At 41.5% G+C, this 16,697-nt stretch overlaps 1 protein-coding gene across 5 annotated transcripts in view; it reads left to right on the plus strand.

The window, feature by feature from the left end:
• Nucleotides 1–16,697, plus strand: part of LOC147012574 (astrotactin-2-like) — a 954,475-nt gene that overhangs the window by 761,356 nt on the left and 176,422 nt on the right. For all 5 annotated transcript variants that reach the window (XM_085853556.1, XM_085853558.1, XM_085853557.1 and 2 more), the window contains one exon: nucleotides 11,502–11,626. In XM_085853556.1, coding sequence (XP_085709682.1) covers nucleotides 11,502–11,626 — 125 coding nt within the window. The remainder of the gene's footprint in view (nucleotides 1–11,501; nucleotides 11,627–16,697) is intronic.

The raw sequence follows: 16,697 nt of genomic DNA on the forward strand, positions 1-16,697 counted from the left end.
TGCATAACATATTACTAATGGACACAGAATGTTTCGTTGTGTTATAGCTAACTTATACCAACGAATGCTGAGCCTATTGTCGACCTTCCCAACCTATGCCCAACGATAGTCTAACTTATGCATAGCGCGTTGCACGCATCGCCAACGATGATGTGACGTAGCTTATTAAAAGGTTGCTGCAAAACGATTCAAATCATAACCGCCGCAGAAATGGAAGTGTCAACATCGCAGTCACACCTTGGCGATCTTGCCAGCGTATGCCGACCTCTGAAAAATGCGTCCAAAACGCTGGCGCACGTCGAATACGGTATGGGTAAGTTTGGTATACGTGAATAAAACGCTACAGTACGCTATCATACGTCGTATTAAGTGGAGTACGTCTTGTAATTATAAACATGTTAAACATTTTACGACGTACTTGCCGTTTGACACAGGTTCTGCATGCGATGGGAATAAGTTGTACGCACGATATGTGATCGTTGACACACGTCGACACACGTTACTTGTAAGGTACTCATAAGTCGAAACACATCGAGGTAATGGTTAGCGTCAGTGTTCCAGACTCCCGGTTTTTGTTTTTATTTTTTTTTCTTCGGTATGACGGTGATGTCGACACTTTGATTTCTAGTGCGGTTATGATTTAAATCGTTGAGCGACAGCCTTTTAATCATATTATATTATAACCGCACTAGACATCGAAGTGTCGACATCAACGTCATACCGAAGAAGAAGAAACAAAAAAAACCCCAGGGAGTCTGGAACACTGACGCTAACCATTACCTCGATGTGTTTCGACTTATGAGTAACGTACAAGTAACGTGTGTCGACGTGTGTCAACGATTGCATAACGTGCCTACAACACGTTACTCATGGGTTAGAAATAAGTTTCGGGTACGCTAACCATTACCTCGACGTGTTTCGACTTATGAGTAACTTACAAGTAACGTGTGTCGACGTGTGTCAACGATCGTGTAACGTGGCTACAACTTGTGGCCAGCGTTATGCGGAATGTGCGAGTCATACGCCGGCATAAGTCTTAAAATTTCAAGCATGGAAAATTTGAGGACAACCAAAAAGTACAACGTTTAAAGCAAGCGTACAACGACGTATGGCAGTGTTTTTCAGCGTGCTCTCAATGTTATCAAAACTTACCCATAACGTATTCGACGTGTACCAGCGATTTACACAACTTTTCCAAAAATCGGCATAAGCTGGCTAAAACGTCAAGGTGTGACTGGGCCTTAACGTATTCGACGTGTGCTGGCGTTTTAGAAATTTTTTTCATAAATCGGCATACGCTGGCTAAATCGTCAAGGTGTGACAGCGGCTTAAGATCCAGGCTTTCAATGACTTCCTCCTTTACATCCCTTCTCTTCCACCTCTCGGCCTTCTTGTTGTGTTCGGCAGTGGTACATAATTTCTAAGCGTGTGTGTGTGTGTGTGTGTGTGTGTGTGTGTGTGTGTGTGTGTGTGTGTGTGTGTGTGTGTGTGTGTGTGTGTGTGTGTGTGTGTGTGGTTCTCTTGCGAAGTGGGGAGAATAGCCCCAAATATTAAGTTAGTACGAGCAGAGTCCTTTCCTATGGGCAGTCTTGTTCCAAGCATGAAACATGTTCTTCTGACACATACCTTTATTTCAGTATGTGTCAGAAGAACATGTTGCGTCTCTCACATTTGCGTGTTGCGAATTTGCATCTCCCACACTATCCACCCACCCCCCAAGATCAACCAATAAATGACAGAGCATCTTATGTGCAAAACCAGCCCATGACTTGCTGCTTCAATAGATTTTTATGCTTCATTACATTCCCATGTGTATAGGCAAGTGACATCTCCGTATAGGAAAAATAAATATCCCGGACTATGTGCATGAAGCAAAAACATTCCTACTGCTTGTAATTCAAAACATCTCACAAGACTGGAAAACGTGGGGGCATGAATACTGCACTGGAAATGGTGGAGACTTGTAACACCCTCCCACACCAGTAGGCGGCGCTACACGATACACATTTACATCGAGAATTTGCGTCCCCTCCCCCTCCCCCTCCCCCCAAGACCACCGGCAAAGATAAAAACACCCCTAAACACGAATTAGGGTCTTGCTGATTCCATGTAGCAAGTCTGGAGGTAATTGGACCAGAACTGTAGGAGGAGTACCACGACAAACAACCAAACCCACAAACAAACAAACACACAAACCCACAAACAAATAAACACACAAGCACTGATCCGTGAATTATTGCAAGGATATATACATTTCATCATGTAACCATTAAAGGTATCCTTTCTTGTATAGTTGAAGTTAATTTGGGCAGCTCATTTGGGCAGTTCAGTTATTAACTACTGTTGGCAGCTCTCTGCCCCGTCATTAATCCTAATTAAGGTAATTTCAGAGAAACACGGTGTCTGGGACAAAGACACCTGATGGTGCAGAGTGTACTTATCCACAACCACCAAATGACAGACCATCTTGTGTGCAAAAGCAGCCCATGATTTTCTGCTTCAATATATTTTTATGCTTCACTACATTCCCATGTGCAAGATAAAGACTTGAGTTGAGGATCAGATTTATTTGTTTATAGCTAGCCCAAAGTTTACCTTGAGACAAATGGTGTAATCTAGTCGTATTATATTCATACCATCGATTGGTATTCATTCATCAATGTTCAGACTTGGTTTATCATTCAATCAGCTCTTGATGTGGTTTGATGTGAATCCAGACTTGTCGTATTGAAAACACTACTTGCAGTTGCATTTGTTTTTGGTGGTGTCAACTTGTTCTCATGTTGCTTTGCATTTTCTACACAAGCACACCTCAGTAGCCGTGACCAGGGCAGGGTTAATTCGGCAGGAAGGGCAGAATGCTGGTGAAGGCATTTTCCCCTCCCTAATGCAGGCAACTCTTCATGTTTTATTAACGAGGCAGCCAAACTCACGGATCCCAGGGGGTACGATTGTTCATGATACATGTATATATTTTATTTGATGCACCATACTCTTTACAGGGCGTTGGTGTTGCCAAAGCGGTTTATTGGCAAGGGTTATGCTGGGTGGTTTGCCATTGCCTTCCCAGCATTGTTTGTCCGTGCTCTGTCCTTTTAAATGCTGAGCGTCAAGCAAGGAAAGGAAGCATCACATACCAGATTGTCTTTGGAATGACTCGGCCAGGGTTTCAACCACTGACCTACCAGATTGTGCGTGTGTGTGTGTGTGTGTGTGTGTGTGTGTGTGTGTGTGTGTGTGTGTGTGTGTGTGTGTGTGTGTGTGTGTGTGTGTGTGTGTGTGTGTGTGTGTGTGTGTGTGTGTGTGTGTGTTGTTGATTGTTATCTCCATCATTTGGGTTTCAAAAGGTGGAACAGAGTCCTCCCAGGACTCGAAGAATCCATTCTTGTTTTGGTGAAGGATCGTGATTCATGGCCTAAATTTCGAAGTCGTGTTGTTCTCAGAGTTTTGTCCCAAGGGCTCTTTTCAGGATTGTCACTGAGCCACGGACAGCCTCCCACTGTACTTTGTTTGTGGTAATGTTCCCATGGATGGTTTGTGGGATCTTTGTGAGGTTCTTCTTTATCATTCCCATTACAACAATTATTACTGGTGCAATTTCTGTGTTCTTCAGCTTCCAGGATATTTTTTACTTCATTCTTGAGATCTTGATATTTTGTCATTTTGTTGATTTCTGCATTATTTAGACCAAAACTACGAGGCACCGAAACCTCAATTAACAATGCCTTCTTTTCCTTTTTGGATCTGAGTACTATGTCCGGTCGCAGTGCTTTGTTTTCTATGTTCACACTCGATGGGATCATCAGGTCGTACGTGAGCATTATGTCCTTGTTTTAAGTGATTGCTTTTGGTTCGTGTTTCCATGAGTTTTGTGAAACTGGGATGTTGAAATTTCTGCAGATGTGCCAGTGGATTACTCGACATACCTTGTTGTGCCTTTGTGTGTACAGCTGTATCTGGATTATTTCTTTATTTTTTTTTTGAATAAGGTTCACTTGGCTGTGCCCTTGGGTGGGTTTGAGGGTAGGGCAGTAGCAGCTGAAATATGAATCCTATCCAGGTTCCTCCTGATGACTTCATCTCTTCTTTTTGCTTGGCGGGTTCCTTCTGAGTACTCCAATGCAGGACTGTATCTATTTGGTCTTCCATTTGAACTGAATAGAGTTTATTTTCATCCAATTCTGAATTTAATTGTTTTTTTGTATACATAGTCGAGGCTCGTGGGAGAGCTAGTACAGTGAATGGATCAGGATGGAACAGACAAAAACAGGATGCAAAACACGCATGCATGGGGTGGACAAAATGGATACAGAAGGAAACTCCAAGGAGAGAAAACCTTAACATATTCACTGCTGAATTAAAAAATATATATATATATATATATATATATATATATATATATATATATATATATATATATATATATATATATATATATATATATATATATATATATATATATATATATATATATATATATATATATATATATATATATATCTTCATCACCTTCTTTTGTCCAACATGTTTGGCTCCCCATATCTTCTTGTTTCCTTGTTATTTTCCCTTTGGCTTCCAGGCCTCTGGCTCAAAGGGGCCAGGTCTGTGTTTGCTAATGAGACCCTCTTGAAACTCCCTCTAACTACGCTCTTGCTCCTTCTCACTCACATCCTGACCACGCTTCCAAAACAGCTGTTGCCTTGCTGCACCTTTCTGTAGCTCCTGAAGACTTGGAGGGTCATTCCTGCGTCCACGGATCCAAGCATCCCATTGTGGCGCAATGCTGTCCTGTGTGTAATCCTCTTCACTACAGCTCCCAAATGGCACCATGATCCTGCGAACTTTCGTCTTACTCCCTACACACTCATATTTATCCTTCCACAAGGTAGTACTTGATTCCAGCTGGATCTTCCCCCACAAGCCTCTGGGTGGGTGATCCATCTCCTGGATGGAAGCCAAGAGGTGATTCCCAGCCACAGATGCTTCATTGAAACTGAGGCAAGACTGATGTAATGAAGGGGAGACACTTGCTCTCTATCTTTTCATAATTTGATTATGTTGATGAAAAACTTATTATGTAGGGCACAAGATATCAAATTGAATAATAATAAAATCTTCAATAATTTTGAATATAGGATTCAATTGAATAATAATAAACATCATAGGTCAGGGTCAGGTTGCCGTTCAAAGCGGGGTTGCATCAAAGCAGGATGTCTTGGTACCCGGTCATCACTGCCAACAGTTACAAAGTAACAGTTCTAAATATGTCTGATTACATAACACACCAGTACACAAAATGCAGCACACAAAACCACACAAACACCATGCAAAACAAGTCCTGGTGAGAGTCTGCAATCTCTGATTGCTCTTTTTCTTGTTTCAGTTGTTCTGCCAACTTTTTCATCATTTGGTGCAGAGTCTAAAATCATTCACGCACAGTAGATGCTTCAAGTTTCTAGTTCCTTTGGACCTTCTATTTATTGGTTGTTAGGGTGTATCCATGTCTTTGCTCATTAATGAGGTTACTTAGTGGATCAAGAGCCAGGAAAAGCAGGAAGGGGGAAGGGCTGTCTCCTTGAAAGATCCCATGTCGTATCTTCACTCCTGGTGTTTCAGTCTTTCCTTCCGAGTTCTGCAGGATGAGTGTGATATTCCATAGATCTGTGGCTTTCTCAATCAGGTTGATTTAATTACTTGGGGATTTATCTTGTATATTTTTCATGCACTTTATCATCCATGAATGTGGAACTTTATCAAAAGCTTTTTTTATTTTCTGTCCAGGCTGTGGACAGTTTGTTTCTTCTGATATTGCAGTATTTGAGTATGGCCTTGTTTAGTAGTAAGTGGTCTATTGCTCTGCAGCATCCTCTCTTGCATCCCTTCTATTCTGCCTCTAGGCCTCCTTGTTGTGTTAGGTGGTGGTACAATGTTTCTGTGATGATTCCTCTTTCTAGTTTGTATGTTCATGGTAGACAGGTTATTGGCCAGTATTTGTGAGATAATTGGATTTCTTCTGATTTGGGGATGAGGAAGGTGTTACCTTTTCTTGATCCACTTCTTGATCCCCTTGGATAAATTCATCGAATGCTCGAGCGTAAGTCGTCATGGGAATTCAGTGTAAATATTCAGTGAGCAGATATCGCAGTGGGTGTATGTGATAACCTTGGCAACCTCGTTCCAATCCACGTGTGAAGATTTCCAATCCACGGTTGTTGTACCTCTGAAGCATTGCTTGGGAGTGAGGGTGATATGAAAGCTTGGCTGGGAAACGAATTTAGGCACGTTTTGGGCCTAGCGCTTGATGGAAGATCACCAAAGTTCTTTCCATGCTAACCCAGCACCTCCAGGCACCTATTGTATGCCTCTCCACATCGCTTCTTCAACCCCCAACCCCCAATCCTCTCTCGATACTCCCCATAGCTTTGCTTTCGGCAATTTCCATTCAGTATTTCTCACAGCATTTCATTCTGGTTTCCAATTTGATGATCAATCGATCAGTAGTTTCCGTTTCACTTTGGGATATCAGTTTCGATTCGTCATTGCAACTTGTGATGCGATGCGAATGGTGCACGGAAAAGGTCATCAAAAACACTTTTGGAAGGGGTCTCGAGGGTGTGTAAAGTGGCTTAAAGGTCTTAAAAGTTCAAAGAGTGTCTAAAAGTCTGAGGTTTGAGGTCTAAGGCTTGAAGAGATCTAAGGGGTATGGAGTGTCTCAAGGGTCATAAAGGGGTCTGAAGTGTTAAAGGGTTTAAAGGTCAAAATAGCAAAATGTGTCTGAAGTTTCCAAATGGTCAGAAATTGTGGAAAGGGTCTTAAAAGGTATACAGGTCTGAAGAAGGTCTATAGGTCTCAAAAGGGTCTAAATCGGAATGAAGGAGTCTAAATGGTTGAATGGGTCTCAAGTGTCTAATGGTCGTACAGGGAGTAAAGGAGTAAAGCTGTAGTAAATAAATTACTTCATGTTAGTGAATAAATTAACTCTGGAATGCAACACGGCAATAATGAGCCAAATGACTTCCTCATGATTGTTTAAAATGCCTATTTCGGTGGATCGTGGTGAAAAACCTGATCGTAGAAAGTTTTGGCACGATTGACCTTGAGAGCTCAAATCAGAAATATATATATATATATATATATATATATATATATATATATATATATATATACATATATATATATATATATATATGTATATATATACATATATATATATATATATATATATATATATATACATATATATATATATACATATACATATATATATACATATACATATATATATACATATACATATATATATATATATATACATATATATATATATATATATATATATATATATATATATATATATATATATATATATATATATATATATATATATATATATCGAAACATGTGGAGTGTGTGATGAGCACTCCCCCAATCTCCATTGGACACGGTCCACACAAAAGTGTCACCTCCAACCCAGAGGCCTCAGCCCGGTGACTGTCAAACAAACAAAGATTACATGGTCAGCATCAGGTCAACATCAGTTTCAACATCAGTTTCAACATCAAACAGAGCCACCGATCTGGATTTCGGGCTTATTTGCCCACATCAGGATGGCATACCAATCAATGTGTAACCAATGATGACCACATTCCTCATTTATACATCAGATGCACCTCCTAACTGTTATAGTGAGCTTCACCGTGGATTATGTCTCACACGGTAAAACCGCATAATCTTCAAAGAACAACCATCCGTCTGCCACCAAGACGATTGTTCCCGGTAATGCAAACCATTCAAGCAGAAGGCACGTGATGTGATCGGCGGGTAAATCGAAACATGTGGAGTGTGATGAGCACTCACCTGATCTCCATTGGACATAGTCCTACACTAAAGCATCATCTCCAACCCAGAGGCCTCGGCATGGTGACTGTCAAACATCAGTTAAACATCAAATGGAGCCGCCTATCCAGATTTTGGGTTTGTTTGCCCTCATCAGGACAACATACCGATAAATATTTAACCAATGATGACCACATTCGTCGTTTAAACATCAGACTGACTGTTTTGATGAGCATCACCATGGATGATGTCTGCCTTGTGGCATGGTGCATTTTCCTGCTGAAGAAATCCATTCGCAGATGGATACACTGCTGCCATGAAAGGATGCACCTGATTGGCAATGATGTTCAGATATGCTGTGGCATTCAAACATTGCTCCACTTTCATCAAGGAACCCAATGTGTGCCATGAAAATACACCCCACACCATCACACCACCACCACCATCAGCCTGCAATGTTGACACACTGCATGGTGGATGCACATACTCATGTGGTTTTCTCCATACCCGAGTCCTCCCATCAGTGTGAAACACCAGGAACCGGGATTCATCAAACCAGGCAATGTTTTTCCAATCCTCCAGTGTCCAGTATTTCTGTTCCTTCGCCCACTGTAACCACTGGTTCTTATTTTTTTGCTGAAAGAAGTGGAACTCTGTACGGTCATCGGCTGCCATACCCCATTAGTGTCAAGGTATGACGAGTTGTGCATTCTTTTGTGGGTCTTTCGGCATCAATGTTGTACTGGACTGTCACTTGACTAATTGTAGCCCGTCTGTTTCTCTGTACAATTCGTATCAGCTTCCTTTGGCCTTTTTCATCAATGAGCCATTTTTGACTCAGCACTGGCCTACCATTGTCCTTTGGGTGGTGGACCATTCTTGATACACACGGGAAACTGTTGAGTGTGAAAAACCCTTCAGCTTTGCAGCTCTTGACACACTCAAACCGCTGCGCCTGGCAGCAACTATCCTGAAAACTTTCATCCTGAAAAAAATATACCATTGTGAACACACGGTTGTGTTTAAAGTTTGACTTTTAAAACCATTCTTAAGTCCTTTTGAAGGGGGACAGACATCACACCAAGAAATACACAACCACACATTGTGTTTTCCATGGTGTGTGTGTATATACATATATATATATATATATATACATATATATATACATATATATATACATATATATATATATATATATATATATATATATATATATATATATATATATATATATATATATATATATATATATATATATACAGTGGGGAGAACAAGTATTTGATACACTGCCGATTTTGCAGGTTTTCCCACTTACAAAGCACGTATAGGTCTGTAATTTTTATCATAGGTACAATTCAACTGTGAAAGACAGAATCTAAAAGAAAAATCCTGAAAATCACATTGTATGATTTTTAAATAATTAATTTGCATTTTATTTCATGAAATAAGTATTTGATCACCTACCAACCAGTAAGAATTCCGGCTCTCACAGATTTGTTAGTTTTGTCTTTAAGAAGCCCTCCCATTCTCCACTCATTACCTGTATTAACTGCACCTGTTTGAACTCGTTATCTGCATAAAAGACAGCTGTCCACACTCAATCAATCAGACTCCAACCTCTTCACAATGGGCAAGACCAGAGAGTTGTTTAAGGACATCAGGGACAAAATTGTAGACTTGCACAAGGCTGGGATGGGCTCCAGGACAATAGGCAAGCAGCTTGGTGAGAATGCAACAACTGTTGGCGCAATTATTAGAAAATGGAAGAAGTTCAAGATAACAGTCAATCTCCTTCGGTCTGGGGCTCCATGCAAGATTTCACCTCGTGGAGCCTTAATGATCATGAGAAAGGTAAGGGATCAGCCCAGAACTACATAGCAGGACCTGGTCAATGACCTGAAGAGAGCTGGGACCACAGTATCAAAGAAAACCATAAGTAACACACTACGCCGTCATGGATTAAAATCCTGCAGCGCACGCAAGGTCCCTCTGCTCAAGCCAGCACATGTCCAGGCCCGTCTGAAGTTTGCCAATGACCATCTGGATGATCCAGAGGAGGAATGGGAGAAGGTCATGTGGTCTGATGAGACCAAAATAGAGCTTTTTGGTTTAAACTCTACTCGCCGTTTTTGGAGGAAGAAGAAGGATGAGTACAACCCCAAGAACACCATCCCAACCGTGAAGCATGGAGGTGGAAACATCATTCTTTGGGGATGCTTTTCTGCAAAGGGGACAGGACAACTGCACTGTATTGAGGGGAGGATGGTTGGGGCCATGTATCGCGAGCTCTTGGCCAACAACCTCCTTCCCTCAACAAGAGCATTGAAGATGGGGCATGGCTGGGTCTTCCAGCATGACAATGACCCGAAACACACAGCCAGGGCAACTAAGGAGTGGCTCAGTAAGAAGCATCTCAAGGTCCTGGAGTGACCTAGCCGGTCTCCAGACCTGAACCCAATAGAAAATCTTTGGAGGGAGCTGAAAGTCTGTGTTGCCCAGCGACAGCCCCGAAACCTGAAGGATCTGGAGAAGATCTGTCTGGAGGAGTGTGCCAAAATCGCTGCTGCAGTCTGTGCAAACCTGGTTAAGAACTACAGGAAACGTCTGATCTCTGTAATTGCAAACAAAGGTTTCTGTACCAAATATTAAGTTCTGTTTTTCTGATGTATCAAATACTTATTTCATGAAATAAAATGCAAATTAAATATTTTAAAATCATACAATGTGATTTTCAGGATTTTTGTTTTAGATTCCGTCTTTCACAGTTGAAGTGTACCAATGATAAAAATTACAGACCTCTACGTGCTTTGTAAGTGGGAAAACCTGCAAAATCAACAGTGTATCAAATACTTGTTCTCCCCACTGTATATATATATATATATATATATATATATATATATATATATATATATATATATATATATATATATATATATATATATATATATATATACATATATATATATATATATATGTATTACAGTACTGTATATCTAACATTCAAATTGACACATGAAACATCAGTATTTTTCTCAGTGCACCGTTACTTTTGAAACACCCTATATATCTGCAGTCGGATTCATCGCTGGCTTGGAAGGAGAGTCCCACGTCCAACGTCGGCAAGAGTGAGAAACTTGTGGCAGGAAGTCATCGATTGCACTGAGCCAGGGGAATAGAGGGGGACGTGACGGCGCCGGACCCAGCCGATCGAACAACGATCAGCAGTGCGTGTGTTTGGCCGGAGTGGCAGTGCTTAAAGCGTGTGGAAATTAAGATGGAGTGTGTGTGTAGTTGATGCATCTGGAGGGAGCATGCCGACGTAAGAACCCATCTTACTGCCTACCCTTTGAACCCTGAATCATTTGCACATTTTTAGCTGTAAAGCCGAGCAAGACTTGTGCTAAGTGCCCTGATTAGCACCTCAGTTTCACATCTTAAGAAAATGAAAGCAAGATGTCTAGTGTCTTAATTTATAACACGTGTGTTTTGAACAGGTTTGTATTTAATGCGGATTTAATCACACCTTTGGGACATATTCGTACTTCAGCATCTGACGTCACTCTTTTCTTTGATGTGAATTTGTTTTTGCACATTGTCCCATATAGCCTTTTCTCATTCTCACCTTTCCGACTAAAACCATGTTTCCCTTGCCTGTGTGTTTACAGAGAGAGGAATGTAATCCAGGGTTTGCCTCAACTTCCCGATGGCCTCCAGGTAACCTTTCTGCCAACGGATCAGCAGTGCCAGGTGCATCTTTCAGATCCTGTTGCTGATCGACAACAGCTTGAAGGTGAAATAGTTATCTCAGATTCTTGACTTCATCACGTCAATATGCCTTCGTCATCAGGACATTGATGTCACCTAATATTGGCTTACGACACCGTGATGCACCTCCATGTCCGACAGTTAGAACGTTGCTTGAAATTCTCCATGAAATTTCACTTCGCCCCGACGGCTCAATTTCTGAGTGACTGAATTCCATGCCAAGTCGCGTTGCTTCACCTAATTGAACTGCAGACAAGCTCGTGCGCCGTTGAAGCAGAGCTCCTCACCCAAAGCATATTGATGTCTCATGTGTTATATGATAATTGTATAACCGAGGAGCAGTTGCAAATGGAAGGAAAGATTCCTTATGCATGTCTGTATATTTGACTTTAACAGATTATAAACAACAGGCAGTCACGCACAAGTGGAGGCCTCGATAAACCCCCTTGAGTGTGCGTGTAAACAATTCGTCACAAAGCCATTAAATATGTGTCGGAATGATTGTAGTGCAGTAACATCGGCATTTCACATCCCTGTAGGTCGAACTGATGAATTATTCAATGTGTTGGTACATATCATTGATATTTATTATCACATTACACTGTTATTATCTCCTCATTTATTTATTTATTTATTTATTTATTTATTCCCAGTGGTCAGTAGCTATTGAAAGCGTAATGCACTCTTGTCGGTGAAACGCTCAAATATATTGCCTTCGTGTTTTCTCCTAATTTCGGTTCCGCTTTGCGGAGTAAGCTTTTCGCTTGCTCGTATGCATCAGTAAATGTGTGCTGAAGCTTTATTAAGATTTTGAGTTTTTTGGTCATTGTAAATGAATACATGGAATCCACACCTACAGCTGGGAACGATTTCTTTCTTTGGCTTGCCAAAAATGGTAATGGAACAATCTTCCTTCAGCACTGACTGGTGAAAGCAAAGTATAATTGTTCACTGTGCATTGAATGCAGCAACAACGTGGCCAATGGACACATTTGCTTGAACACCACAAGCGAGGCAGAATGCCGGAGTTGGGGGTTGAGTTACCTGCCATGTCTATTGTCTATCAATACAATGAAGATGGGTTGTCAAAGAACAGAGAAGGGAGCATGGGATATGGGTCGTGAATTTGTGGCGATGGAGGCCCACACATTTTACAGAGCACCAGGGTGCTCTCGACAAGCTGTGAACATTTCTGTGGCTAAAAAACACAACACCGGGCTTGACACCGTCGAATCACAAGGTGGGGGGGGGGGGGGAGGGGAAATTGCTGCGGAACATCCATGGGAATCAAACCCTCGTTCGTGAAGGCAATTTGCAATAAGGCTTTATGCACTCCAGCACCAAGCTGCTCAGTGGACCAGAACTTGAGAAAATTGACAATATAGTGAATAGGATCCAACTACGCCTGCCATTGCCGTGCTTGTGAACATGTTTTTGTCTCAGCGTATGCTATCCTTTTGAAGAGGCTATTAAGCTGGCTGTGCTGTTCGGTCTGCTACGACTCAACTGTGAATTTTTAATGTCGTGTGATGTCTTTAATATCGGAAACCTTTGTGCGCTGATACCCCGGCAAAATTTCAGATTCCTTCCACATTGCTCACCCCTGCTTGTCACAGTCTTTCTGTTCCATCAGGATGTGCCAAGTGGATCTGAACGTTGTAACTGCAAAAACCCGAATCCTATCCAGGTTCCTACTGATGACTCCATCTTTATGCTTTTTACTCATTCGGTTTCCTTCTGACGACTCCAATGAGATAGTTGGTGTTTCATTTGATTAAATCCTTTAATCCCCATCTTTTTTTATTATGGGGAAAGTAGGGATACAGGAAAGGGGGAATAGGTTTAGGGTTAGCATTAGGGTTGGGGTTAGGGGAGGCTTTAACAAAATAAGGAATCTATATTTTTTACAACACGAGCTTTAAGTCACTCTTTTAAAAGTTTCAAAGCCAATTTTAATGCAATTCAAAAGCCTGGTGTTGGCTTAACGTTTAAGGTGTCTGGCTTAAGATCTTTGGGTCTTGAGTTCGACCCCCTGCTGTGCCGTTAAATAGCACCAGGTGAGTTGACTCAGCCTGTCATCCTTTCGAGGTCGGCAAAATGAGTACCAGTTTACCAGGAAGAGGGAGCACTGCATCAGCGGCACAGTCGTGCTCCCAGCAATGATGCAACCAGCAGCCACAGGCTGCAAGCAAAATAATAGTACAATTGCAACCACTTGGAATGCTAAATGATCACTGTAGACAAGTTTGCAATTGCCTTCTACCACCCACTCCCCACTGAACACCCCCCCCTCCATAATTCCAGCTGTTTGGCCATGTCATTGTTTCGTGACCTTTTTGTGGATATATACACAGTCGTCACAAATTGTTGAACAAACCATCATCACAATCATCTTTCGTAACTCCAGAAAGTTTGTCATTGGTAGCACGACTCGAAATGCCTGTGTTGACAGCATTTCAGGTGGTGTCAGTTTTGTACTGTCCATCAAACTTTGTGATTTTAATGTCACATTTGTCGGACATGTTCTTCATCCCTTCTCATGGAGAAGCAGCAGCATGGCTCAGTGCCTCTCATACACTGTACTTACTTACTTATAAGTTTAATCCCTAGTAGAAGAAGGCCATTAAACTGCAATTGTCATTTCGTTTCAGCATGGGGCAATGCCTTGTGCAGTACAAGCCTTGTCTGCATCCTTTTCGTGAACATCTGTGCCCCTGGTCCGTTGCTTGCTGTTCGATTCATTTCCTGTAATTACCTCTGCCACCGGAGGTGAAGGAGGTCATGTTTTCACCCCCTTTCTGTCTTTGTTTATGTACAGGATATCTGAAAAAGTTGTGGACGGATCGAGATTAAATTTTGTGGACAAGTTGGGTGTGTGACAACGACGAACTCATTCGATTTTGGTGAAGATCCGGATCCGGATCTGGATACGATAATTATTTAATTATTAAAATGATTCTTCACCATTGAGAGACGGGGCCAAAAACGATATATAGCACGATGTTTCAAAAATGTATTGGGCCCCACATGTTCTCGTGGATCAGGCATTGTGTGGCGGAGGTGTGCGCTCCACCGAGTGCCCTTCTAGTTTTTACTGTGGAGCGTTAGGCTCAAGGAGAACCTCATGCGTATCAGCGTACGTGACATGCAGGACGAGGCAATGGAGACGAATGGATACTTTTTACACCAGCGACTCGTACATGAGCATACTATGGATGAATGGATGAATCAACTATGGATGGATCAACTATGGATGAATCAAACATTTTGTACCTCTGAGAGGACGGAGGTAGAATTATCTACCATTCCTCGCATAATACATCCATTGATGTGTTCTGGCCATTTTTGTCCAAGCCCATAATTGATGCTCCAACACATTCCACAGAGCCAGCTAGCAGACTTGAACAATGTATACGTCGACTCGTCACTCAAGTAGATCAGCCTGACCTATTTTCATATTTCAAAGCCCGATGATAGCTAGTCACTGCAGCGACACGCAAGGTGATGCTGTCCACTGACCACACTCTTTACACATTGTCAAATGCAAGGTGTGACAAACTGTACACGTGCTTGATGGACACTCCCGTCAGGAAATGGAAGTTTTGTGTGACGAAACGGTCACATCTGTTCTGTCAAACTATTTGCCATGGAATTCACTTCCTTCTTGAGTTGTTTTTTTGTTTTTGTCAATTGGTCTTCCAAATTCATGGTCCGGTTTTGTTTCCTGCAGGTTTCCACTTCTTGATTACATTCTCAACAGTTGATACGGGTGTGGCTGAAATAGTTGCAATCATCATGATGGAGGTCCAAATCCTCTTCCTAAGAATATGGTTCCCTGTTGAAGCTTCTTTAAAGCCTTTCCCTGGGATGTGATGCTTTAAAACTGAGTACTTAGACGGTTACCTGACTATTTATTTATTTACTCGTATGCAGCTGTGGCTGCTTGACTGCATCATGTTCTAAGGGCGTAGATGTGCCGCTGATGCAGTGCCCCTATTACCAGTATACTGGTGCTCATTTCGCCGACCTCGGAAGGATGACAGGCAGAGTCAAATCCCAGGTGTTAATTCAGTGGCCAACGGGGATCGAACTCAGAACCCTATGATCCCAAGCCACCACCCTAACCGCTAAGCCAACACCAAGCTCTACCTTCTGTTGATTCAACGACTAATAAAAAAACGGGCTTGAACTCAAGAACTCTAAGATCTTAAACCAACCACGTGAAGATCTTAAACCAACCACCTTAACCATTACACCAAACACCAGGCCTTATCTGTAGATAATATTAATGGTTATACTAATAGGACGCATCTATGGGCATCGTTCACAAATGGAAGTGTCAAAAAGTTGATGCTCATCACAGTATCATGAAGCAAGTATTTTGATATGAATGCAAAGGAAGCCATCTCTAGCATTCTCAAGTTGTTTTGAGAATGTCGAAGTTTTGAGACGTGCCATAATCTGTCGTTTGTTCTTAAATTCTTCAAAACCATAACAGAACTATGTAGTCCAATTTTGACATGAACACAAGATGGAATTCAGGATTAACAACATTTTTTTCACACCTTCGCCTGTTACAAGAAGGACTTAGCCAGTGTTTCAAGAAATGTTTTGGATGTGAGTCTCTGTTGTCTGCATGTGGCAGGCACCCAGTAGAGATGCCAAAGATTATTCTGTGGAGGGAATGACACAAATGAAATATCTCGAACATACGTACAGGCTTTCATGCCTCTGCTGCCGAAGGAATTATGTTTTCAGGTTGTCCGTGCAACCGTGCCTGATGATTTTGTTCCCGCGATAACTTCTGAACTGCTGAAATTTTATTTTTTTGCCAACCTTGGTAGAAAGGTGTATTATGATGCAAAGATGAACTGATTAGATTTTGGGGTCAAAGGTCATGCGATAGCTTTAACTGCCAATTAAATTTTACTAAACTTGTCAAAACTATGAACTTTGATAGGAATATGAACTGATTAAGTTTGGGTTCAAAATGTCAAAGGCATCAGGTCAACTGCCCTTTAATTTAAAATCCAAAATCATTTCCGGATTTGTGGCAAATGCTACTTTCTAGTTACTATGTAATATTGTGTTTTTGT

The sequence above is a fragment of the Eptatretus burgeri genome, chromosome 14 (genome assembly GCF_056783735.1).
Source record: "Eptatretus burgeri isolate ZD-2024b chromosome 14, Ebu_testis_v1, whole genome shotgun sequence".
NCBI classification, from domain to species: Eukaryota; Metazoa; Chordata; class Myxini; order Myxiniformes; family Myxinidae; genus Eptatretus; species Eptatretus burgeri.